The 25,537-nt window shown below is 35.3% G+C and overlaps 7 protein-coding genes across 10 annotated transcripts; 1 reads left to right on the forward strand and 6 right to left on the reverse strand.

The window, feature by feature from the left end:
• Window positions 1-544: 544 nt before the first annotated feature.
• Window positions 545-2,143, reverse strand: LOC137576047 (lysozyme 2). Its single transcript, XM_068288896.1, has 3 exons — window positions 2,021-2,143; window positions 1,378-1,554; window positions 545-1,322 (listed from the first exon to the last, which is right to left on the reverse strand). Exons 1-3 carry the CDS (start codon window positions 2,112-2,114, stop codon window positions 1,075-1,077), a joined length of 519 nt encoding a protein of 172 aa, XP_068144997.1. The 5' UTR covers window positions 2,115-2,143; the 3' UTR covers window positions 545-1,074.
• Window positions 2,083-2,967, reverse strand: LOC137576048 (lysozyme 2). The gene is made up of 2 exons (XM_068288897.1): window positions 2,684-2,967; window positions 2,083-2,629 (listed from the first exon to the last, which is right to left on the reverse strand). The coding sequence occupies exons 1-2, from the start codon at window positions 2,943-2,945 to the stop codon at window positions 2,394-2,396; spliced, it is 498 nt and encodes a 165-aa protein (XP_068144998.1). The 5' UTR covers window positions 2,946-2,967; the 3' UTR covers window positions 2,083-2,393.
• Window positions 2,968-2,993: 26 nt separating this feature from the next.
• On the reverse strand, window positions 2,994-3,726 carry LOC137576049 (lysozyme). The gene is made up of 2 exons (XM_068288898.1): window positions 3,601-3,726; window positions 2,994-3,529 (listed from the first exon to the last, which is right to left on the reverse strand). Exons 1-2 carry the CDS (start codon window positions 3,671-3,673, stop codon window positions 3,102-3,104), a joined length of 501 nt encoding a protein of 166 aa, XP_068144999.1. The 5' UTR covers window positions 3,674-3,726; the 3' UTR covers window positions 2,994-3,101.
• Window positions 3,727-5,842: 2,116 nt separating this feature from the next.
• LOC137578201 (invertebrate-type lysozyme 3) lies at window positions 5,843-9,540 on the reverse strand. The gene is made up of 3 exons (XM_068291871.1): window positions 9,335-9,540; window positions 6,325-6,495; window positions 5,843-6,257 (listed from the first exon to the last, which is right to left on the reverse strand). Exons 1-3 carry the CDS (start codon window positions 9,414-9,416, stop codon window positions 6,025-6,027), a joined length of 486 nt encoding a protein of 161 aa, XP_068147972.1. The 5' UTR covers window positions 9,417-9,540; the 3' UTR covers window positions 5,843-6,024.
• Window positions 9,541-9,742: 202 nt separating this feature from the next.
• On the reverse strand, window positions 9,743-10,685 carry eEF1beta (elongation factor 1-beta). The gene is made up of 2 exons (XM_068291870.1): window positions 10,512-10,685; window positions 9,743-10,392 (listed from the first exon to the last, which is right to left on the reverse strand). The coding sequence occupies exons 1-2, from the start codon at window positions 10,589-10,591 to the stop codon at window positions 9,804-9,806; spliced, it is 669 nt and encodes a 222-aa protein (XP_068147971.1). The 5' UTR covers window positions 10,592-10,685; the 3' UTR covers window positions 9,743-9,803.
• A 320-nt stretch (window positions 10,686-11,005) lies between these two features.
• On the forward strand, window positions 11,006-18,499 carry Psi (P-element somatic inhibitor). 2 transcript variants are annotated; one of them, XM_068291868.1, is made up of 7 exons: window positions 11,006-11,411; window positions 11,541-12,686; window positions 12,756-12,920; window positions 12,986-13,509; window positions 13,570-13,819; window positions 13,886-14,294; window positions 17,465-18,499. In XM_068291868.1, the coding sequence occupies exons 1-6, from the start codon at window positions 11,334-11,336 to the stop codon at window positions 14,240-14,242; spliced, it is 2,520 nt and encodes an 839-aa protein (XP_068147969.1). In that variant the 5' UTR covers window positions 11,006-11,333; the 3' UTR covers window positions 14,243-14,294; window positions 17,465-18,499. The 2 variants fall into 2 exon arrangements, with proteins under 2 accessions (XP_068147969.1, XP_068147968.1); XM_068291867.1 differs by lacking the exon at window positions 17,465-18,499 and adding an exon at window positions 14,668-16,972.
• Window positions 18,500-20,563: 2,064 nt separating this feature from the next.
• Dek (protein) lies at window positions 20,564-25,219 on the reverse strand. Of its 3 annotated transcripts, none has more exons than XM_068290007.1 (10): window positions 25,088-25,219; window positions 24,307-24,601; window positions 22,456-23,415; window positions 22,283-22,386; window positions 22,028-22,222; window positions 21,776-21,967; window positions 21,621-21,708; window positions 21,373-21,494; window positions 21,164-21,316; window positions 20,564-21,098 (listed from the first exon to the last, which is right to left on the reverse strand). In XM_068290007.1, exons 1-10 carry the CDS (start codon window positions 25,088-25,090, stop codon window positions 21,084-21,086), a joined length of 2,127 nt encoding a protein of 708 aa, XP_068146108.1. In that variant the 5' UTR covers window positions 25,091-25,219; the 3' UTR covers window positions 20,564-21,083. The 3 variants fall into 3 exon arrangements, with proteins under 3 accessions (XP_068146108.1, XP_068146109.1, XP_068146107.1); XM_068290008.1 differs by lacking the exon at window positions 25,088-25,219 and adding an exon at window positions 24,669-24,796 and having other exon boundaries at window positions 22,283-22,383; XM_068290006.1 differs by lacking the exon at window positions 25,088-25,219 and adding an exon at window positions 24,669-24,795.
• Between the last annotated feature and the right edge of the window lie 318 nt (window positions 25,220-25,537).

Here is a 25,537-nt window from a genome sequence, read left to right on the forward strand (position 1 = left end):
GTCTCGATTTCAATTCTTTCTTTCTTTTTTTTTAAAAATTAAACAGGTTTTCTAAAATAATCAAAAAAATTTCTTTTACACCAGAATAAACAGAACAAACAGAACTTCCTAGATCCCTTTTTTCTACAAAAAATTTAAAAATTCAAACTTTTTTTAAAGACAAAACAAAGTTCTATTAATTTTAGTCTAAATTCTTTAAAATTGCTTCTAAAATTAAAAAAAAAAATAGTAAAATTTCTGATTTCTCCATGCAAATTCTTAGAATTTGTAACTTATTCTCTTTCACCGAATTTGAACAAATAGTTTGTTTGTCAGTGAAAAGACTTTCCATAACTCTGCCACAGACAGAGAATTGTTTAAGTTACCAGTTTACCCTCCCCCCTACCCTCTCTTTTACTCATTCTCTACGCTCATCTATCTCATAAGTTTCCATAAGAAAACAAAACAAAACAAAAAATGGTTGTTGAAATAATTACTTTTATTCTAATTCTAACAAAAAAAAAAAACTTAAGATCAAAGTTTGCAAAAAACTAAATTTTCCAGATTCCCAAACAAAATAGATTTTATTACCCAAAAAATGAAATAGTCTAGCAAAAATAAAATAAAATAGACAACGTTATCAACTTCAAACTAAATAGACAAAGGAGAAGACGAAATCTTAACTACATGTTAGAGCCAAGCTATAGCAAAATGATACTTTATATATATAAACGAGATATATACCTATAGACCAAGAATCCCAAATGAAAAATGTGGTTAACTTATTGGCGATGAATTCTAAACGAAAATGCAGAAAACATATTTAAGTAGTTTTCATATATGAAATCTTATATACTATGTATTGTACTATATCTGAAATCTATATCTATATCTATAGATGATTCTATATATACATTATATTGGGTAACTGTTCAAATTGACAAACATAAGCAATGTTTCTATATACATACATATACATACATACATATATATAAATGTATTAATAAATTGTTTTAAAAACAACAACAACAACAACAACATGAAAAATAAAAACGCAAAATGAAAAAAATTGAAAATAAAGAAAAAGTTATTTAGTTAAACGTGTGTGAGAATTGGTTTTTTCATTCTCTCTTGCTTCTCCTTCAGCTTGAGACATTTATAGAAGACGGAACCAAAACTATTGGGCACTTCGGCTCGACACTGGAGATTACCCATTTTGTGTAGAGATCCATAATCCAGGCAATTGATGAGGTCATCTCCATTGCAATCTTGGCCATGTTTGTACATATAACTCTGGACAGTGTCGGCAGCGCATCTGGGCTCATTCACACAGTTGGTAAAAGCTAGAGATGGGTTTATAGATTAGAAGTTGTCTCTCCTCATCTCTCTATAGCTTACCCTCCTCGTTTAATGTTGTATCGTTCGATAAAGTCAATTGACCTGCCTCTATCCAGTAACCCCAAGTTATACGAAATATTCCACAAGCTCCATTCACACATATCTCAGTGGCATTGCATCCACTCATCGTTTCACATAGGCATTCCAGGCAATCTTCCGTGACGGGTCTATTGGAAACTATAGAGACGTAGAGAGAAATTGTTGGAGAGGAAATGTGCGACTTCCTATGAGGTGTTTGAATGCATTATATTAGCTTGATTTTCCGACAAGCCTCTCATTGATTGCAATAATTACAAAGCATATACTAAGCAAATAACTGTTGCACAGTGGTGCAAATTCTTTGGAAAACATAAAAGTGAACAACAATTTAAATGTTTCATTGTTGAAAATACCAGATGAACAGAAGGACATGGCTATATCGACTCAGCTTTTCATGCTGATCAAGAATATTTATTCCAGATTAGAAATAAACTGTTTCAGACATTTCCTAAATTCAAAATATAGCTTCAAAGAAGTAATCAGATATAAAAGAAACTAAGTTTTACTCCTGGAAACTGCCAAACTAATGAAGATTCATCGTTCTTGTGGTCAGACAGGTTTTCAAGTAAGTTTTTTAACATTTTTCGATTTTCAACTCACTCACCTTCATGACTTGTACCACTGTGCCATAGAGCCAGCAGGAAAATGCACAAATAAAACAAACTGTTGCCATTCAAGAAACGTAAACTGGTAAACATTTTGCTATAATTATGATAAGTGCTTTGGATATTTGATATAAATGTAAATGTATATGTATGGCCAATTGGCTGGTTTTTCCCTAAGGCAAGTTGAGGTTGTTGTTAACTAACCGAGAACTTGACGCCGTCGACGATAACCACACAACTGAGCCAGATTCAAGTGGGCGAGTTGCTTAAGTTAAGATGAGATGACTTTTCACACATAAATTATTAAATTATTATCCCTCTGAACCCTTTGGTTTTTCCTAGAATAAATTTTCACAATTGATTGAAATGAAATTAATTCAAATTTCTTTGTTGTTGTTCTGTTTGCGCTCGGTTTAGGCATCGTTTGAATATACTCTCATATGTATAGGGCATATCGGCTTTACAATTGAATGGACCCATATAATGAATGGCGCCATAGTCCCAGCAATCCTCCTGCTGATCATCATTGCAATCCTGGCCATATTTAACCATATAACTTTGGAGGGTATCAGCAGCACAGCGCGGATTATTGGCACAATTCGGAAAGGCTTTAGGAAGAGACTTTCAGAAGAAGGAAGAGGAGAGATTTTTGATTGACTTACCATCATCTGAAAGGGCTGTGTTACCCTCTACGACCAGACGTCCCGAGTCGACCCATTGATCCCAGGTTATGCGAAAGATGCCACAAGCTCCATTTACACAAACCGCCGTGGCATTACAGCCACTGAGTGCCTCACACATGCAAATCAAACAAGTCTCGGTAATTGGTTTCCCCTGAAAATCATCATCCGCGACCCTTACGCCCAATGATGTGCCTATAGCCAGACACATCGATAGATAGATTAGACAGCTTGACATGTTCATTCCGCTACAATCCGATCAACTAGCAAACAGATACTAAACTTGTACACGTTGTTGTTCATGAATTTTTATTGTCAATATAATAGATAGACGGCTTGCAGTTTGTTAAAACGTATACTAGGAAATAATCACAGTGCTTGCAATTCGAGAGAATAGATTTCAGTCTTTCTTGTCGCCCAAACCCTGATCTTCAAAGTTTTCAATGCACTCCTCGAAGGCACTTTGGTATTTATATGGCATATCGCCCTTACAGCCATAGGCACCCAATTTGTGGATCCTAGCATAGTCGTGGCAGTCCATTTCACCATCATCATTGCAGTCCTGATTGAATTTTTTCATATAATTTTGCACTGAATTGGCCGCACAATGCGGATCGTTGGCACAGTTGATGAACGCCCTCTCCGCATCGGGATGTTCGCCGTTGATAGTCAACTTGCCAGCATCCACCCAATAGGCCCAAGTAATGCGAAACAGACCACAGACTCCCTTCTCTAGGCTGGTGCAAATGGCTGTGGCATTACAGCCACTGATGGCCTCGCAAATGCAGGTTAAGCACAGCTCTGTCACAGGTTTGTCAAGTAGGTGACCTAAAATCAAGCACACAAGCTCTCCTTAGGTTATCAATATAAACAATGGAAAGATGTTCCCAGTAACTTACCCTGTCCCTGCACAAATTGGGACTTATATGCGATTAATAGAAACAATAATCCACATGACAAATAAGTTTTCATATTGCTTTTGTCGTAGACGTTCTCACACTTCCGCAATTGAATTGTAATTGAAGCTAGTCTCATATATGACTAACTAAGATTAGCTAGTCTTAGTTTAAAAATCAAATGAGAAATACCGGTTTCTGAGAGTCATAAGAAGCATTCTCACTAAACTCATAATTTACAAGTTTACTGTGAGCCTTAGTAAACAGCATTTTCCTGATAGCTTTTGAGATTGACTTAGTCGACTTAAATATATATCTTAAAAAACAAGAGTTCCTAAAACATTTTAAATATATTTTACGAAAAACTCATGAAAACTGTTGGAACTTGGAAACTCTAGTTTTTATCACGAAATCAATTTTCAGAACATCCTATGGGATGACTTATGAAGGTAATGTTGGTAAAACCAATCTAAATCTTAATAAACAAATTATGAGAACAATATATTTGATGAACATCAAAATATTAGATGAATATTGGAATATTTGCTTGACATTAAACGATTCTCAAAGAAATTAAATTGTATGCATACTTTTAGGCAGCTTTAAGTGTGTGTTTATTTGAAGTCGTTGACTATGGTCCACTGGTTTATCTACCACATTTTAGTCTTCAGTGATTAACATCGACTGACTCTATCATATCCTGGAAAGTCCTGCAGAAAGCTGAGATAAGATCCGTAAGGGATCCAGATGAAAGATGTGTCAAACAACTTTGCCATTGAGATTTGAATAATGTGCATTATGCATACAGTTTTGCTTTTGTTCATTACTGATCGATTTCGTTTCAGCTTCAAATTTTATTTCTGAGATTTTTCAATACAACGTCTTAGTTTGGATCCATACCACTCAGGGACTGCCCCTTTGCATCCATAGGGTCCGAGAGTATGTATGGCTCCGAAATCATAGCAATCTATGACACCATCTCCATTGCAATCCTGTTTAAAAGTTCTCATATAGCCCTGAATCACATCTCCGGCACAGAAGACATCATTGCAGCAATTTTCAAAGGCTAAGAAAGGGATTTCAAAATTAACATTAGCCCATTATAAAGACTATCAAACTCACCTTGAGTCTCGTTATCAAGTGTGTCGCCTCTTAAAGTCAGCTGACCGGCATGTTCCCAATATGGCTTAGTTATGGAAAAGGGTCCACAGGTTGGCCCAATGCAGCCTAGGGTCACATTGCAGTCACTGATCGTTTCGCAGAGGCATTCCAAACATCCCAAGCTGACCACTTTGTTCATGGAATTTACTTGGGGTAGCTGACCTTCAACAACTGCCAAATAGGTCAAATAGGAAAATAGAAAAATGTTTATATAGTTCTTCATTTGATGCGTTGGGTTCGACGTGCTAAGGAAAACTGTTGCCAGAACTAATTGGAAAATACTTTAAATTGCTCCCAAGATACAAACCAATCGCAAAGCTTTGCACAATCTCAGTCGGTAAGTATATATATAAGCCATATAATAGGTCAGAAATCAATTCAAATGGAATGAGATTAAATGCGCTAATCATGTTGTTTGCTCATCTGAGTAAAGTTTATAATATGCAACAATCGTTTTGCAGTTGTAGATTTTATAGTAATTGCATACAGATTAATCTATGTTCTAAAAATGAATTAGCCAGAGGTCAGATCTTATTTCAAAACAAAATTCAATGCTAAAGTTTCTTAATTAATTTTTGTACCACTCAAATACTTATAATAAGAAGATAAAGGACATTTCAAGTTGCAAACACTAAAAACTTTTATAGAATATTGCATACTTTAAGGAGCACATCATATTAGATAGCGAATTCGCAGCATTTTCAAATTCACTTTCTGTTAAAAATAGTCATAAAGAAGCTCTAATTTTGATCATAAATGGCTTCTATATTAGAAAAATTTGATATCCTTAGCACCTCTGATAAGTTCTATATGATCTCTTTGGAGTCGTATATCGTATAGCCTTTCTTTTATATAAGCCAGGTATTCACGACATTGAAGAGTAATTTTCGAGTCTTTTTTGAATCAAATATAAGAATAATCTTATAAACATCGAACAAAATAAACTGATTAAAGTGATTTCTGTTAAAACAATCGTCTTAATGGTGGGTAAAAAGGAAACATTTGTGTCTAAAAGTATTCTCTATACTTAGTGGAATCTGCATTAGTTTACATCATTAATAAAAATCTCGAAAATCGAAGGAGATTCTTTAAAAATAATATTAATAAAATTCTTTATTTTTCATTAAACATTCTTTTTTTAAAAAATCTTTTTTTAATTATAGTTTTAGTCTTTCCTTGCACAATTCAATCAAATTACAGAATTTCCAAATAAATTATTTTTGTGAGGGTGAGTGTGTGTCTATGTGTGTGTATGGGGGGTGTCAATTAACCCGATGTACGGACATCCAAGGGTGAAAAGTTGGTCAAACATTTATCCAAAGTGCTCTGATATTGATATCCCAATTCTCCTTTGCAGCCGTATCCGCCCAGTTTGTGAATAGCCGCATAATCATAGCAATCCACACCGCCATCACCATTACAATCCTGGCCAAATTTGGTCATATAATTCTGAATCGTATTGGCCGCACAGTAAGGATCATTCACACAGTTGGCATAGGCTGGAACAAATAAAGGAAAGAACATTGAAATTTCGATCGAAATGGAAATATCTAAAAAAAAACAAACCATCTTCCGATTGGGGACTCTCATTGCCCAGGGTCAGTTTACCGCCATCGGCCCAATATGCCCAGGTTATTCTAAATAGTCCACAGACTCCTCCTCCACAGAAACGTGTCTGATTGCAACCGCTGATAGCATCGCAAATACAACCCAAACACACATCAGTCACCGGCTTATCTGTAAATACATATACATATATAAATTGCGTTATTGTGCTTTGCGCTTAGCTTGACCCATAAAAAATTTATTGAAACCAGAATTCAGAATTACAGATTACACACTGGAATGTGTAGTATGAAAAAAAACAGCCATCAGTTGAAATATTAAAAATATATTTATTATTTAAGAAAATAACAAAAAATATTCCGCTCGTTGCACGCCCATGAACCAGACAAGGTTCCGTTTCGCTTCGTCGAACTAGTTTTGCAACTTTCAATGGCAACATAAATTTTGTCGTAGTTCGAGATGGGCAAGAATCAAACCTCCATTATGCCGATCATCATCAACACCATCTTCTCGAGCGTGGGGCCAGAGTAACAGATGAGTCAATCCACATCATCTTCTTCGCCTTCTTGGGCGCATTGTTCTCGTTTTATTGATCACGTTCGTGTCGTTTCCAATTAATTCATTTCAAGGTTACTTTGGTCAAAAAACCTATCAGAGATTCATTTTTGTCATTACATTTTATTTCAATGCATCCTTTTAAGATCGAGAGAAGTTTACTTTCTCGTGCTCTCTCGTTCTCGTATTCAATTCCGAAGAATAATAAAAGTTATCTCTTCAAATAAATATTCACTATGGAATCATTTGTTTTTCAAAAAGTTTGTCGTCTTAGAAATACTTCTACTTTAATTATCAATTTCCAAAGGGCTTCAAAAAACTGATTTATTTTGAAAATTTATTCGGAATCCTTATATCATTCTTAGAGTTTGATTCCAAACTCTTTAAAAATATTTCATAAATTTGTGAACCGTGAATGTAGAGTAGAATTTCAGTTCAATTATCAAAGATTAACTTTATTTAATTGGAAATATTTATAAAATATTTTAATTCTCTTTAGAGAAGCCAATTTTCAATACATTTTTTATCGATATAACGTTTTTTAGCTATACTATCATCAGATATTTTGATAAAGAAATAAAAATGTACTAATATAATACATCTACAGAAATCATTTGTATAAAAAATCTTGTTTGCCAACAAAGCAAAAGCCATAAAAAATTTATTTTGCCAAATAAAATCACAAATTATAAATTGATGAATAATAAATTTATATCTAAATTCGTTTTAAAACCAATTAGTCCGTATATTTGGGAATGTTATCCCTGCCTTCATTTGACGTTTCGACTACGATTACTTTTAAAACTTTCTTTAATATGTCCTCGATTTCAAAGCGCAAATTTTGCTTAACCTTTTATCATGCTTATTCAATAGACTATGAATTTTGATGAAAAAACAAACATTTCAATTATCAAAATCCAATATTTTGCGATGTTTCTTCTAGACATGAAAAACAACTGAATACAAGGGCTTAAGAATTTTCCTGTGTGAAACAAAAACATGTTTAAAAAGAAACCAAAAATATAAAATGACGCATTAAATATTTGAATAAAGTATTTAAATGTATTTTTACCCCAAGAAATATTCATTTGAAAAACATTTTTCTAGTGTATACCGAGTGATTGGTGTTTGCTTGGAAACTTCAGAGTCAACATGAGTTCCACCCACACGAATGTTGGAAAGACTTTGGGACTTCACATTAGTTCAATGAACCATGAAGTGATCTATAATTTAGGTCAAAATTTGAATTCCTTTAATTTGCTTCTATGCATAAAAAATAAAGCATTATATTTTATATAATGTTTATTTGTTTACATATATATTCTTCTAAATACATGAGATAAGCGCTTAAAGCTTTTGAAATGTTTATTGGAATTTCCAAAATCAAAGATAATAAACACACACACACACATATATATACACATAGATGACGACTACGTCATTTAATAAATGTCACAACACGAAGGTGGAATTTTTGTGTTTTTTTTTTCTTTCTATTAAATGAACATCTGTAGCTATCAGATTACCAGGGAATCCGGGGAAACACTTTCAATTTACATCCTTAACTTTTTAAACACTAATGGCTAGACAACAACAACAACAACTATAATTGACTTGAACAATTGAAGCTTATTTAGTAGTATAATTAATTATAATTTCATTTAACATGTTTCCGGCTAATTGTCGAAGCGGAATTTCAAATCGGAAGTAAACGCAATTGTCTGATGGACAAGGCGTATTTCTCTTTGTTTCTTCAGCGTTTTGTGAGTTTAAAACTTTATTTGTTTAACGATTCATTTTATTGCAACAATTCCTAAAAGCAATCGTTTGCTAATTAAAAAGCAGTAAATGACTGATACCCTGTTTTTAAGAGTCTATTCAAAGCAATGGAAATGTAATACAGTTCATCCTTAAAGGCCCTCGATTCGCATTATTCTTAGAAACTTTTTCCCCCTTAAGATCAAACTACATATCAACTATGTCCTAAACAGATAACTAACAACTAGTAGCTTTAACAAAAAATTATATATTATAACATATAAATGTTATATTAGAAAGTTATCACAAAATTATGTATCAGAAATTTCAATATAACGTTTTTAAACCTTTTAAACCCAAAAGTTCAATATTATTTTTGAATTGATTTATTTGGACAAAGGACTAGACTTGCCTAAACCAGCTTAAATACCAAATACTTAGGATCGATTTAATTTTCAAATATTTAAAAATATTTTCTTCTCTTTGATGACTGACTTATATACTCTTTTACGTTTATAAGTATATAGAGTATGTGACTACTCAAATCACAAGAACAAAAGATACAAATTGATTTCTACAATTGTTAATTAATGTTAATGAAATTCACAAATCTGGTAAGGTATTTCCATTTCAGATTAAACAAATACAAAATAACTATGACAAAATCCGCAAAATATGAAGCAAATATTTGACTCACCCTGCGCTTGAATTAAGGCAACGAAACCAAAGCACAGCAGAGCACTGAACGCCAAAGTGCAGCACAATTTGTTAGCAATCATTGTTTATAAATCAATTGTTTAATATTTCGTGCACAAATGTGTAATTGTTGTTAAAAATTGTGTATTAAATATATTTTTGTTTTTTGTTATGATTGTATTTTGAACCAAACGCTTTCGCGCTGCGCGTGAAACTAAACTTGGAGAGGTTCAGTCTCGGGTTTTTGTTCAAAAAAAGCTCGCTCAGAGCTCGAAGCAAAACAAAAGACTTGAGCAGCGAACTTGAGATGAGAGAAAGAGACAGAGAGAGAGGCAAAGAGCGAAGACACTTGAATTATTTTTTTTCTGTCAATATTCTAAAAGATTGTATGAAAAATAGAAATTCGAAATTTTAAAATGTTGCTTTGCTCGTTTTATTAGGGAATATATATGTAATTTCAGCTGCGCTTCTTAGATCTTGTTGAAAGCAGCAATATCCACAGACTGTACGAAATCTTCGAATTCCTCAATCTTCTCTTGGAGCAGATCAATGGACACCTTGTCGTCCTCAATGACGCACATAATTTGCAATTTGTTGATGCCATAGCCGACTGGAACCAATTTGGAGGCACCCCACAAAAGACCGTCCATCTCGATGGTGCGGACATTCTTCTCCATCTCTTTCATGTCAGTCTCATCGTCCCAGGGCTTGACATCAAGGAGAACCGATGACTTGGCAATGAGGGCGGGTTTCTTAGATTTCTTGGCAGCATAGGCGGCAACGCGCTCCTGCTTGATGCGCTCGGCCTCAGCATCCTCCTCTTCATCAGAGCCGAATAGATCAACATCATCATCATCATCGGCAGCTGGCTTGGCTGGGGCAGCCACTGTTGGCTTGGCACCGGCCAATTGGGGCAATGGAGCTCCAGCCCAGGCTGAACGCTCTGAAGCCTCAAAGGAGGCAATGTGACGGTACCAACGGGCAACATGGGCTTGTTCAGCAGATGGAGCCTTGCCCAAGGATTCGAACACGGACAAATCGGCCTTGGTGGGTGTGTAGCTGCAACAAAAAATTAGAAAGTTATTACAAAAACTCAGAAACATGATGACGTATGTGTGGAGCCTGCACATAACCTCACATTTGCCGCATGTTTTTGGCAAATTTATAATTTGACTTACCCACTGATGTAGCTGTTGTCGGCCAAGAAGTTGTTCAACTCCTTGAGTCCTTGTGGGGTCTTGACATCACCGAAAGCCATTTTAAATGCGTTTATTTAAGCTATTTAATCAAAAATTCGAACCGTGCTCGTGCAACGTTGCCGACCAGAAACACTGTGTAAAAGGGAGAGGGCGATAATTCGAGATGTACCAGTGCCATGAAAATGCTAGTGATGGGCGACACTTGGAATCGAGAGTCACAGTGACTCTATTTTCTTAAGAATTATTAAAGTGTTTGTAGAAATCACAAATTTAACCACAACTTAGTTGTTACAATTGTATATATGGGAATAATATATTGACAATTTTCTGATTTTAAAATGAGAGTTAAAGTCTGCATGTTATTGGCAGGCACTTCATCCCCCGTGCACGTCATTACCGTGATTCGGTATCGAGTACATGAGTCACAGGTACAGCAACGCCTCTGCTTGTCCATCACTAAACATAAAATAGGGATTATTTTCACCGAAAAGAAAAAAATCAGAAAGGAAAATCGTGTTTGTTCACATGAAATTGCGAAAAACGGAAAGTCAAAACGTTGTGAAACGCTACAACTGATTACAAACTCGAAGTGAAGTAATAAATCGATACGGCAAAAGTCGATAATTTGGCATTGTTTGTCAATTTTGATAGGGTCGTCAGGCATTTATTGAATTTTCCACACACAAGATTACATTTTCCAACACACACACACACACACACGTATATACAGACACACACACACATTATTAGTTAGAGTAAAATACGAATAAAGTTGGAAAATTAAATTATATTTGAATCAAAATGAGTGACTTTCAAACGCAGCAAGCGAGCATCAATCAATCTCAGGCGTTGGCAGCTGCTATACAGCGTGCCAAGCAGGTAAGAACCCGGTTAATGGTAGTGCGAGCGTGGGGAGGGGGCCGATACTCTAAGAGGTTATGCCGAAAAAAAAACGGAGGGAAAAATAATCATGTTGATATATGCTGTTTTTGTTGTTGTTATTTGCAGATAGCAGCAAAAATTCAACCAAATCAGCAATCTGTTGGCGGAGGGGGAGGAGGACCACCTGGTCCTGGTTCCGGTTCCGGATCGGGTAATAACTTTAAACGGCATATGGATGACGGCAACGACAGTGGACCGGATTCCAAGCGTCCATTTGGTAGTCCCGATTATGGTCAAAACAATAATTCTAATATGAGTAGTGGCAGCGGCGGTGGCGGTGGAGGATCTGGTGGTCCAGGTGGAGCCAATATTACCCAGGCAATTGCCCAAGCCGCAGCGGTAGCAGCACGTTTGGCTGCTTCAGCGGGGACAACTTGTGAAGAGCAAATCCGATTACCCGAATCTGTGGCCAATTCATTTGTCGGACGTGGCAGCAATGACACCATTACCCACATTCAAGCAGAATCCGGAGCCAAGGTGCAATTGATGCCCGAACAGGAGCGTGTGATTATATTGCGGGGTTCGCGGGAAAGCGTCACCAAGGGCAGGGAAATGATTCAACAAATGGCCAATCGTCAAGGCGGTGACACTGTGGAAGTTCTGCTCACCATTAACATGCCACCACCAGGTCCCAGTGGCTATCCTCCGTACCAGGAGATTATGATACCAGGAGCCAAAGTCGGTTTGGTCATTGGCAAGGGCGGAGATACCATTAAGCAATTGCAGGAGAAGACTGGAGCCAAAATGATCATCATACAGGATGGACCCAACCAGGAGGTTATCAAACCCCTGCGCATTTCCGGAGATCCTCAAAAAATTGAACACGCGAAGCAAATGGTTCTCGATTTGATTGCACAAAAGGATGCTCAGGCCCAGCAGCAACAACAAGGCGGTGGTGGCGGCGGCGGCGGTGGTCGGCCCGGTGGAGCCAATGGCGGAGGTGGTGGTGGACCCGGTTTGGGCTTTAATAATTTCAACAATGGCAACGGAGGCGAAAGTGTAGAAGTCTTTGTACCCAAAATCGCTGTAGGAGTGGTCATTGGCAAAGGCGGCGACATGATAAGGAAAATCCAAACAGAATGCGGTTGTAAATTGCAATTCATTCAGGGCAAAAATGATGAAATGGGCGACAGAAGATGTGTGATCCAAGGCACACGGCAGCAGGTGGAAGATGCCAAACGTACCATCGATGGCCTCATCGAAAATGTCATGGTAAGAATCCTCTTACTCTTCCGATAATGATAATCCTTTAATTTTAATCTCGATATTTTGTTTCTATAGCAACGAAATGGTATGGGACGCAATGGTAATGGCGGCGGAGGAGGTGGTGGCCAAGGTGGCGGTGGTGATCCGAATAATTCAAATTATGGTTACGGCTACGGGGTGAATCATGCCCAGGGAGGACGAGAAGAGATCACATTCCTCGTACCAGCTTCCAAGTGTGGTGTAAGTCACAAAATTTACATTGCTTTGCGCAGTTCCCAAAAGCATTTCCCACTTTCATCCCTTAGATTGTCATTGGACGCGGTGGAGAGACCATAAAATTGATTAATCAGCAATCCGGAGCCCACACCGAAATGGATCGTAATGCCACAAATAGGCCCAATGAGAAGCTATTTAAATCCAAGGGTACCACGGACCAAGTGGAGGCAGCCCGTCAAATGATTTCCGAGAAGATTAACATGGAGCTCACAGTGATTTCAAGGAAACCCATAAGTGGAAGCGGTCGAGATGGTGGCAATTCAGGCGGTGGACACAATAATTCACATCACAATCAGCAACAAGGCGGCTATGGAGGACCCAATCCCATGCAAGGTGGCGATCCAAATGCAGCAGCAGCGGCCGCTGCGGCAGCCTATCAGCAACAGCAACAACAGCCGTGGGGACCATATGGTGGACAACAAGGTGGCTGGGATCCTGCCCAACAACAACAGCAGCAACAACAACAAATGGCCATGGCTCAAGGTGGCGGAGCAGCCGGTGCTGCTGCCGCTGGTGGTCAGGATTATTCAGCTCAATGGATTGAGTACTACAAGTGAGTATATATAGAACGAGTTATACAAATTCCATCCAATTCAATGTGATCTTTCTCCAGACAAATGGGTTGCCATCGAGAAGCTGAGGTTATAGAACAACAAATGAAGGCCAAACAGGCGAGTGCGGCTAATCCTGTACAGCAACAACAACAGCAAATGCAACAGAGCCAACAGCAGCAGCAACAACAAGGCCAACAGCAACAAGCCGGAGCTGGTGGCGCCGATTACAGTGCCCAATGGGCGGAATATTATCGCAGTGTGGGTAAAATTGAAGAAGCCGAGGCTATCGAGAAGACACTAAAAAATAAGGTAGGAATGATCATAACTTCTTCTTGTGCCCTCTAATTGGATTATTTCCAAATTTGCAACATTCAGCAAGCTCAAAATGGAGGTGGCAACAACAGTGCACCCAATCAGGGAGCTGGTGGACCCAATCCTAATCAACAACAGCAACCGAATCCAGCTGCAGCAGCTGTTGCAGCGGCAGCAGCAGCCGCAGCCGGTGGCTATGCTCAAGGTATGACTCCTAGCCAATATGCACAATATTCACAGTATTATGCGGCGGCAGCTGCCACGGGTCAGCAACAACAACAGCAGCAACAACCACCACAACAACAGCAGCAGCAACAACAAGGTGGCTATCCAGGTGGTGGTGGCGGTGGCTATGGTGGTTATCCCGGCAGCGGCGGCGGTGGTGGCCAACAGAAATCGCACAAGAATGACAAACATTGAAAACAGGCTGCCAATTTAATTTGAGATGATGTTACTGGTGCCTTGGCATGGGGTGAGTGCTGTTCGAATCACTATACCAATCGATGGTTCCTTTCTCTGTCTCTATACATATGTGTATACCATATTGATATATGTATATACATATATAAAAATTCCAACTATATATTTTCCATGTTAAAATTTGTGGTCAAAAAATTAATGAAAAATTTACAATCGTTAACTTGTTATATATATATACTTTTGCCTTTTCCTTTAACCTTATTTATTTATTATAATTTTTTTTTTTTTTGTTTATTATTATTATTGATCTTTCATATTAGCTCTCTATATACATACATATACCTCTTTATATTATTTGATATTTTTATATACATTCATTATCCTAACCAATATCTTGTTTACCATGCGTAACAAACTCTTTGCAGTGATCTATTCCTCTACTATGTCCTATGTCTTTTAATTCTCCCTCACAAAAAAAAAAAAAAAAAACAAAACAAAAAAAAACTTAGCTAAATTTTCAACAACACCAACAACAACAAGAAGTATGTGGCAGAGAACCAGTAAAGAGCCAACAACTAGAACAACAGCCCAAAAAAATTAATGGAAAATATCGAGTCAATCCAAAAACAATTAAAAAAGTAAATTGCAGCTTTTGCGGCCGTCGCTATTTTCTTTCTAAATGCAGAATTGTAAATTAATTAATTATAATCTACATATATATACATATATATATATATATTTACATACGATATATGATTTATTTTTTAATAATTTCCCCTTACCACATAAGTGACTTTTCCTTTCTCAAGCCAAACCCATTAATCCCATTGATTTTTAAGACATAACATAATAATTGATCTACTTACCACATAACATCCGATATATATATACATATACATATATACATTATATATAAATGATATGAATATCCAATTCTCTTTCATCGTCAATTTAGGCCCAAAAAAAAAAAAATAACAGCTTATTGGAGTGAGTGTGAGTGTATGACATGATATATATTAACAATTCCTTTTCTGAAAGACAAACAACCCCCTCGTATATATATATATTTAAAACTTTGATAATACTAGAATGTACCACAATATATATATACATACATATATAAACTTTTGATATAGAAATCTAGTATATAAAATTTTGCATACACACATTTTTCTCTCCCTCTCGTACATCTACCCCAAGTTTGAATATAGTTCTAAAATGAAACACTGAGGATTGGGTTAGCAGCGGCTTTGTCGTTGTTTTTTATACACTTGCAAAATGAGATCTGTTCTCGAGTTCGAATTCGAAAATGATAAGAATATATACCTATACATATATAAAGATTCCTTAGGAAACCCCTCTATTTACTAGAAAAGTACTCTTACTCCAGCCGAAAAGTTTTCGAGTTCGAAACTAATAGAAATAAAGAAAACAAATTTAACTTGCAATATATTTAGAAAAATATTATAGAAATCTATAAATAATTATTCAATTTAAAGATGCAGATGCATTCAACTTTGTCCTGCAAATTTTAAGTTTTCGAGTTCGAAAATGCAGGAAATTAAGAAATAAATTTACTTTAGATGAAAATATTAAAAACACTTTGATTTCAAGTAACTTTTTTTAGAAGTTCCTTTTTAAAGGAAAAGCTATTTGAATGCCTTTTCTTCATTTTGCAAGGGTATAAAAGAGGAAATAAAGAGAATACAAACAACAAGTCCATACAATATACATACATATATCTATATATAGTACAAGTTCAGATGATCTGGTAAGATGATTTACTCTCAATTAAACGCAATATAAAAGTTGTAATAGGGTTAATAATGTGGTTATACTTTTATGGGTTAACTAAAGAGAATTGATGAATTTGCTTGGTTTGAATCACATGAAATGGTTTTACTCATATATAATTATACAATATTCAATTGCGGATGGTTTATATGATATCTATGTCTATATATAATGTGTATAATTTATTATTTTTTTATATTTCAGTTAATATATCGAATTATTTTGGGTTCGAAACCCAGTTTTTAGAACAAATGATAACTAATAATAATATGTGTAGAAAAGAAAATATTTTTATTATTTTTTTTTAACATTATATACCGTTATTTGCTGCCACACTCTATATTATCATATACATATACCTCCTTATATATACATATATATATACATATACAAAAATAACATACTTTCAGAGGCCGTTCATCAAACCAGACCCCAAATAAAAAAAAATCTCTTTTAAAAACAAGAAAAAAAAAAAACATAAAAAAGCAAAAGCAATGAAAAACTAAACAAAAAAAGAACAAACATTTAATATTGTAATAGTGTCAAAATGAAATGCAAAAAAAAAAACAAAAAACAAAACGTTGGTAAGATCTTCTGTTGTTATATACCGTATATCTTTATAACTATAACTTACTCTGTCGTATGTCTGACAAAATGCAAAAGCAAAAACCATATTTTAATAAACCCTAGGTCTAAATATTATATATAAATACTTGAAACATTTATAACCAATAATGATGCAAACAAAAATATATAATTAGCTAATAAGTTTTACGTCTTGAAGAAAGGAATAATATGTAAAAGTTTAGGTAGGCTCTCATCGCCAGAAACTACTCGAAACTAAACCTTTCCTCCCACTTCTTTCACCCCCCATGGCCTCCCTCCCGATCCACAGTCTACGAAAAACATTTGAATAAAACATTTAATATAATATAATTTACCATATTTATAAACCATATAAATGCATATATAGACATTTTATATATACATTTATATTGATCTGCATATAACCCAAGAAGTTGTATGCAACAATTATTGTGTTTTGTTATTTCTTTCCATGTCTCTCTCTCTCTCTGTATAACAATTTGAGAAAAACGTTTGCTCTAAGCGAATTTTTCAGAAGCTGATTTGTTGGAGAAAGATGGGAACAGTTCTAGGGAACGGGACGGGCTCTCGGGCATTTGTATTAAACTTCCTATATCCTCTCGTTGTATATTTGGTATGCCTTGAAACATCATCTTTGATCTCTCTATATATATATATATACATATATCTCTTATATATATTATTATAATATATTCAAAACAAAAACAACAACTACTACTACTTTTTTACATCAAAAACTGTTTTTAAAATGCACCATATAATACCTACATATATATATATATATTATTGTCGTATATATCTCTATATATATTTCGTTCATAGCAACATCGTCAACAACGTCAAACCAAGCTGTACCGTACCAACTGTGTCCTATATCCCCACTACTAAATCCAATTTTGAATTTGGATAATATATATGTGTTTTAATGTTTCAAGGTATCATTTGTTTGCGATTTTTGCGGTCTTTTATATTGCCCTATATAACATTTTATATATACAATATCAAATATATTTGCCAAATTGTCGTCGGTACAGCATTAGTTCTCATAATCTATATATACATATATATAAATCCTTCTCTATATATACTTTGTTCTTGGTGATTTGTGGTGTAGTTTCGTATGTTCCGTCCAAGGGAAGTCGTTTCTTTTCTTTTACTTTTAGCCGGGATCCACTGTAGCGCCTTTTACACCTCCCCCGGTTGAAGGTAAGTATTAAAAACACTTAATTATTTAAGTAAGTATTGTATATTATTTTCTTTGTTGTAGTTGCCATTCAACAAATTAAATTTAAATCTTAATAAACTGTAAAATTTTTCCGTTTTTCTTTGGGTCTAATATCTAAAGCCGTTTATTTCGCAATCAAATGATATTTTTGAAAGAAACAATTGATCCATACACACACACACACAAACACATTTTAACCAAAATCCAATATATATTATATACATATATAGACCATATATATTTATTTATATATCATTTAAATTTTACCTGCTTTTTGATCTCTATTTGCAGGGAAAAATTCCAAAAAATTGTTAACAGATTAAATGTCTTTCAATATTGATTCCATCTACCTTTTCATTATTATAATTTGATCATGTTATTATTGTTGCTCTCTATTTATCCTATATGCATATATATTATATATATTCACATATATTTGATTGAATTTTAAACCATATTTGTACTATGTTGCAGCATTATCTCTACAAGACACGTGATCGTGTTCGATTTACCCCACCTCTGATTGATAATTTACATATACATATATTTTATATATCTATATAGTAGTCCTTAAGATCCTTCAATTGCCAAGATATTTAAAATTCAATAAACTTTTTCACTAAACTTTCAAATTCGGTTGTTTCCATTTTCTAAAAGCAAAAGGCTAAATAGTTTTCTATATAATTCTAATGTTTACCTTTTACAATAACAATTTTAAACAAATTTCTCTAGGTATTGAACACAGGAAACGATTTAACAACTTTTTGCACTAAATTCAGTTGAAATATATATTTTGAGAGACAGTCTAGACAATTCTATCATGAGATTCAATCTTAACTATTCAATGGTCGATTTAGAGAAGTGAAATAAAGATTTGCCCCCTAAAGTATGCAAAGTCAACCACTGATATTAGAGCCTTGGAGTTAAGAAATTGTATTTTAAATTTAATATAAGTATTTATTGTGTTCATAACTCTTTTAAACAAGACAATTTTTTTTCATGTCCATTCCATACTTCAGCGGTCAGTTTTCCTGTAATCTAAATTTGGGATAATCAAAAAAGCTATATGTTTTAGTGGTTCGGGTCCAACCTACACAAAATTTTAACTTACCTATAGCAAGTACCAAGTTTCAGCCCATTATCTTTTGAAAAGAGGCCCAGAAATTAATTAAAAATAGTTTAAAACATTCTCTTAATCGTCGTACAGGGAGCTCCAATATCTAAACTTAATTATTTCATTTCTTATTTACTACTTTTGACTTTATTTTAGTTATGTAACAAGATACCATATCATCCGAAGATATGTCCTTCATGTCTTCTTCTATATGTAACAGAATTAAACTAAAAGCAGGATCATTTGAAATCAATCTTTATCATAAGTTTCAACACAACTGAGTAATGATTCAAGGCAAGCTTAATTATTTGAAAAATGTTGTTCATAATCTCAGAGCCTACAAACTTCAAACAGACAATGAAACTTTGTCTTCTAGTTGGAATGGTTAGATTGGGATTTATTCGAATGTAAATTAAAGGTGATGAAACAACAATATAAATCAAATAACATTTTATGACAAAAAGGTGAAGAAGCTCAAGGGGTGTAGTGTCTTCTCTTGACGGCCACGGAGCTGGTTGAGCTGGGCTTTTGTCATCTTAATGATCTTATTCCCCACCCATGGTCTCTCCTATAGTTGAAATAGTCTTCTATATCTCAATTAGTTGTATATATTATGGAAAATACTTACCCAAAAAGTAAACTAGTTCTAAAAGAATACGCCTTAACAACTCCGAATATATATCCATATATATTTGAGATTTCGCACTTGTTTCTCTTTATTCTTGATATTGAAAGTAAGAATATCAATTTTTTCCAGGAGCGAGAGGGCATAAACTATAAATTCTATCGATCGTTTCATTTACATACATAGATAAGATATATATATAGTATATATATATTTATTATGCAATATAACATACATCAATTTGTGTGTGTCTGTCTGTATGCGTGTGTGTGTGTGTGTGTTGGTCTTCTTTGTCGTTTCTACTACAAGAAAAGTTACATTTAGATGTGAATGAAAATTGTTATATATTTGTTTGTTTACTCTAAGAAAATTAAACTTGTTTATTAATTTTTTGTTTTGTGGTTTTATTTTAAAATTTACATACAGCTATTTTCTTGTTTTATTATTCTTTTTTGTTGGTTTATGTATATATATATATATATAATATTCAACTTGCACAAGTTTTATTTCTTTACTCATATGGTTGTGTGTATGTGTGTGTGTGTGTGTAAATGTGGACTGTTGTTGCCGCGCTACAAGAGAAACCTTCTAAAGTTTACATTTATCTAGGCCAAGCACTTGAGATAAACCTAAATCGAAATTCATATATATGTATACATATATATATATATATATATTTATTATTGAGTAATTGATTTTGGGATTAATCAGTTGAAATAAACGTTTGGAACTTTGAAGCACTAAAAAAACCTCTGACCAACAAACAAACAAATTATTATAATCAATATATAATTTTTTTTTCTTTTCTCACATTTTTCACTTTTGCTCTTATTAAAAAAATACTTTTCCAAAAGGTTGATAAAAATTTTCTTTTTACATTTTGCCAAAAACTTTTCTTTTTTTTATGGATTTTCGTTTCTTTGTTTTTTTTTTTTTGTACTGTTAACAGTGTGTGTGTGTGTGTCTCAAATTTGTTTTTTATTTATAATTTTTTTCCATTTTGCTTTGTTTACTTAGTTGTTCTGTTTTTTACAATTTTGTTTTCTAACTTTATGCTTAAATTTTTACACACTTTTTGTAGAGCTATTCAGAGTGAAATTAAATTAGAAATAAGTTGGTACAGAAATCATAGTACATATATGTATATACACATGCAATCAAGTCAGAGATATATATGTAAATATATATATATAGTGTATAAATCTAATATATAATAGAACAAAAATTCTTGCTTTTAAGTTTTGTTTTGTTTAGGAGTTACAAATTATATAGACTTATATAGAAAAACTAAAGATCGGTTTATTATTTGTTTGTTTTTTTTTTTTTTTTTTTTTTTTTGTTGTAGCAGAGCTCTTAAAAAGTGTGGCAACAAGGTTTGCCTTAGTTTTCTGTGTATGTTCTGTCGGATTTTATATAGTTTTTTTTTGCTGTTTGGTACAAGTTCTGCCTTTCCCTCTCATTGTGTGTGTGTGAGTTTTTATGTGGCAATTAACTGGAAAGAAGAATGTAATTACAATTAATTCACTTCTATTTTGAGCAATTTTATTTATAACTTACCGCTTTGACTGTGGCCTTAATGAAATATTTTTTATCTGTTAAATCAAACTCGGGATATTTTGCATAGACTTGTTTGCAAACAGTTTTCATTGTGATCTCTTCGAGATTGGCTTTATCCAGGATTTCTTTAACATAACTGCGTATTTGCTCATCCTGACAATAGAGTAAAATATTTAATTGTTTCTTATATACATTTATTCTTTAATTACCGTTGGGAAAGCCACTTTACCCTTTTTGGTTAGTGGCTCATCCTCATCGGATTCATCCTTGTCATCAATATCATCATCCTCTTCGGACGTATCTTTCTTTGATTTTTTTGGTCGTCCAGCGGCTAAAACAAAAGAAATTTTTAAAATTAAATCAATTATCATTGATAATTACCAATCAATGCTAGAACAGTAGAAATCCAGATACCAATATGTGTATATACCGAGTTCTTGAGTTTTTTTTTTCTTACCCTTTCCAGCTGGTTTTGACTTATTGTTGTTAGCTTTGCTATTTTTCGCAGGCGTTACAGGCTTCTTACTCTTTTTGGGACGTTCCTCCTGAAATGAAAGTGCAAGCCATCATTATAGAAGACACGCCTTATTCCATTGACGATCTTCAACTTACCTCACTTTGATCGCTACCAAATTCAGACAATTCCTCCTCCTCTTCATCTTCGGAAATTTCATCTTCTTCGCTTTCTGAATCTTTTCGTTTACGTGCCGCAGCTGCTCGTCCACGGCCTCTTCGTCCAGCAGCCGGAGTAGCAGCGGGTCGACCACGTTTGCCAGCCGGCGCACGTTTTCCTCTTTTGGGTACCTAAACAATATAATAAAAGAGTCAGAAATGGAACCAGTCTTAAGTATTTCCTATACTAACATCACTATCGGCTTCAGATAGTTCAGATTCTTCTTCCTCTTCGGAATCCGAATTTCTTCGTCGACTTTTACGCGCTGGGCGTCCTCGACTGGCACGTCCTGAACCCTTTCGTCCTGCAGCACCACCTCCTCCACTGCCACCGCCACCACCTCCAGCACGTCCAGCATCTGAATCGGAATTGGCCGAAGGATTATACTAAGAAAATCAAAATTACTTTAGCAAATTTGTTAACAGAAGTTTTATAATATTCCTTACGTCTGATCCTGATTCGGAATCGTCGTTACGTCTTCTCTTAGCCACCGTTACTTTGTGCTCGCTCTCTTCAGAGCTGGAGAAATCTACATAAGCAGACATTTCTGCTTAAAATTTGATATGGAGAACATAGAAAATTAGCTATCAATTGATTTTTCAAGTTAATCTCTACTAACTTTTGCCTGCAGTGGAACGCTTGGGGCGTCCAGAGGAATTTCGTGCTGACCCTCTGCCGCTGCTTGCCTTGCCGGATCCACTTTTGCGTTTCTTATCGTCTTCACTGGCCTGCTCCTCTTCCTCGTCTTCGTCAAGATCCTCATCCAGCTCCTCATCCTCCTCGTCGCCTTGTTCGATGCACAGCGATTCGTCTGGTTCCATTAGAAATTTGAGCACACGTGTTGCTATTTCATCCTTGCTACCCTTGCGATCCAAGGTGAGAATTTCGCAAATGCTACGCAACGATTTATTATCCACCTTCTTGATGGCTTCGAATTTCTTTTTATATTCCGCGGAATCCTTGGCAAACTCGAAGCCAGCAAAAGATCGTAGATTCTTTTTAACCACATTATTCTTGCCCTGGGCCCCAAAGCAAAGGGCATGTAGAGTCTGTAGGCCATCGACACGAGTTTTGTTGATATTCTCATTGATGCGATCAATTTCGGCCAGAGCCACCACATTCTCATCGTCCTCGGCCACCTCATTGTTCACATCGAGACCATCGCCATCGACATCGTCATCGCCATCGGCCGCCTCGCTATCCTCTTCATCATCCTCTTGATCACTTTTGTCTACTTTGCCATTTTTGGCCTTATTTTCGGGTTTCTTAGCTGTGGAAGATTTGTCACCCGCATCCTTAGTTTTGGATGCCTTTGAGGCATCTGTTGTGGTGTTGGTATCATTCTTCTTTTTCTCTGCCACGGGTTTCTTCTTTGTGTCATCTTCACTGACATCATCCGTCCCTTTGTCATCGCCATCTTCATCCTCTTCTTCGTCCTCCTCATCCTCGCCAGCAGATCCATTATCTTTGGCATCCTTCGCACCTTTCACCGAGGATGAGTCTTCTTTTTTAGCCCCATTATTGTTGTTAGTGACTTTCTTTGCCGAGGGTGATGATTCCTTTTTGTCCTTTGAGTCGGCTGTAAAAAAAAAGAACCAATTAGAAATCAGGCCAAAGTCCAATAGGTAAGGGAACAAGTTCATACTTAAACCTAAAATATGCTACAATTATTCAATATTAAAATTTGAACATTGCCCTCCCAAAAAACAAAAAGTCATAACAAATTCTGATAAGGCTTAAAATATCAATTTTTACTAGTAAGTTAAATTAAACTATTTTTCTACTACTCCAAGTGTTTTTTTAATTTGTTAAACATTTTTTTGATTATTAAAAAAGTTACAATTAATTGTGAAATAATTAGCACTCGAGAAAAGATAAAAAATGGAAATTGTGCAATAAGAAAAAGTTTAATTATCTTCATCCTTGGGAAGTCCAATGCTAGAATATTTAAAGCGCATTGAGCGTTGAATAATGAAGTTTTGCTTGCTATACCTCGGCACTTACTATACGAAACCTTATCGTTTCAGGGTTAAGTATGAACAATAGCCAAGGATAATATAAAAACCTAATATAAGCAGGAAACGATAAAAATTTTTGTGTGTGGGTCCCCGACGGTGATTCGAACCCGCGCTCCAAGAAACACGCATGGCGGTAACTTAGACGGCAGAGCCAAAGCAGAGCTCATACATTGAGAAGACAAGTGGCCATAGCAGCAGAGTAAAAAAAAAATTGGAAAGAGCGGGAGGCCGAGAGAAAAAGAAAGAGAGAGAGAGAGCGGCAAACACATGCTGTTGTCTCTGCCTCCCCCACACCCAATAGAAAACGTCAAATGAATTCAACGCGCGCAAAATTCATTTTATGATTTTTGTTTTTCTCGCTCTTTCTTCACACCGACACACAACAAGCATGTTCTCTCTCTCTGTGTTTCTCTCTCAACTTGTGTGAATGTGTGTTTGTGTGCGTTATTTACCTGCATCCGATTCGGTAGCTCCGGCTATAGCTTTTTTATCAGCGACGTCATCAGAGTTGCTGGCATCGGCAGCACCAGCAGCGGAGGGTGGTGTTGATGGGGGCGCTGCTGCTGCATCGGCTCCTGATTCGGTTTTCTTGCCAGCCGCCGTTGCCTCCTCTGAGGCAGCCTCCTTCTCCTTGTCACTTTCCACCGCTGTTGCTGCTGCTCCCGATGCATTTTCTAGGGCCTTCGACTCACTTACTTTGTCGGCGGCATTTTCTTTGGTCGCCGTTTCTGACGTCTTGGTGGCATCCTGCAATCAACACAAACATAATCATATAATTATTCAACACTTTCAACTGTTTTTGGCGGCCCACTACCATCATTACACGACCGTTTTAGGAGGAGTGGGGGGATAAACACTTTCTGCGTTTTATTCGGTAGTTTTCATTTGCCTAAGCGAGATTTGTGTATGCGTGTCGATGAGCGCGAACGAGAGCAAGAGAGTCAGTGAGTGAGTCTTCTCATCACATAGTCGTTGTCGATAGAAATTTCAAAAAAACAACATTGCAAATCTATCAAAGAGTACACGCACCCACCACTCGTGTCATCTCTTTCGCACGCATCGTAAACGCATTGGCATTTCGAACAAGACGCCATGACCAAAAAATAAAAAAATTCAATTATTTGTTGCGCTCTATTTACACATAAACTCGTGTTGTTTTCAGACATTTTTATTTCTTGCATTTAGCCAACACATTAATGATGGTTTTCCGTTTGTTTTTAATTATTTACATACCATATTTTCAATGGTTTTTATCTTTTTTTTTCGTCAGCCGACACACATTCAATCTGGTCACTAGAGATGTCAAAATTGAGTATTTTGTTTAGCCGTGCGTGTGGTAAGGTATCGATAGATGTGAAATAAGTATATGCCGAATAACGGGTGTTTCAAGTGCTAAATACATTTATTACTTAAAAACTTCTGGGATGATTGGAACTCGTAGAATATTGAATAATGTATGAAATGCAATTTTCCCATTACTTGATTTTAGAATAAAGAAAAAAATGAAAATTATCTTGTGGAATAGAATGAAAAAGTCACTTGATTACTAGGCAATAATAAACTTAGATGGTTCCAAAAAATATTTTGAATTGCCAGTTTTAGATAATTAATTAATTTCAGTATTTAATTTCTTACTTCGAAATAGTCAATTTATATAATTTACATCTAAGTGTATTTCTGAAA

Source organism: Drosophila tropicalis, unplaced genomic scaffold, assembly GCF_018151085.1.
Source record: "Drosophila tropicalis isolate 14030-0801.00 unplaced genomic scaffold, ASM1815108v1 contig_593, whole genome shotgun sequence".
Lineage (NCBI taxonomy): Eukaryota > Metazoa > Arthropoda > Insecta > Diptera > Drosophilidae > Drosophila > Drosophila tropicalis.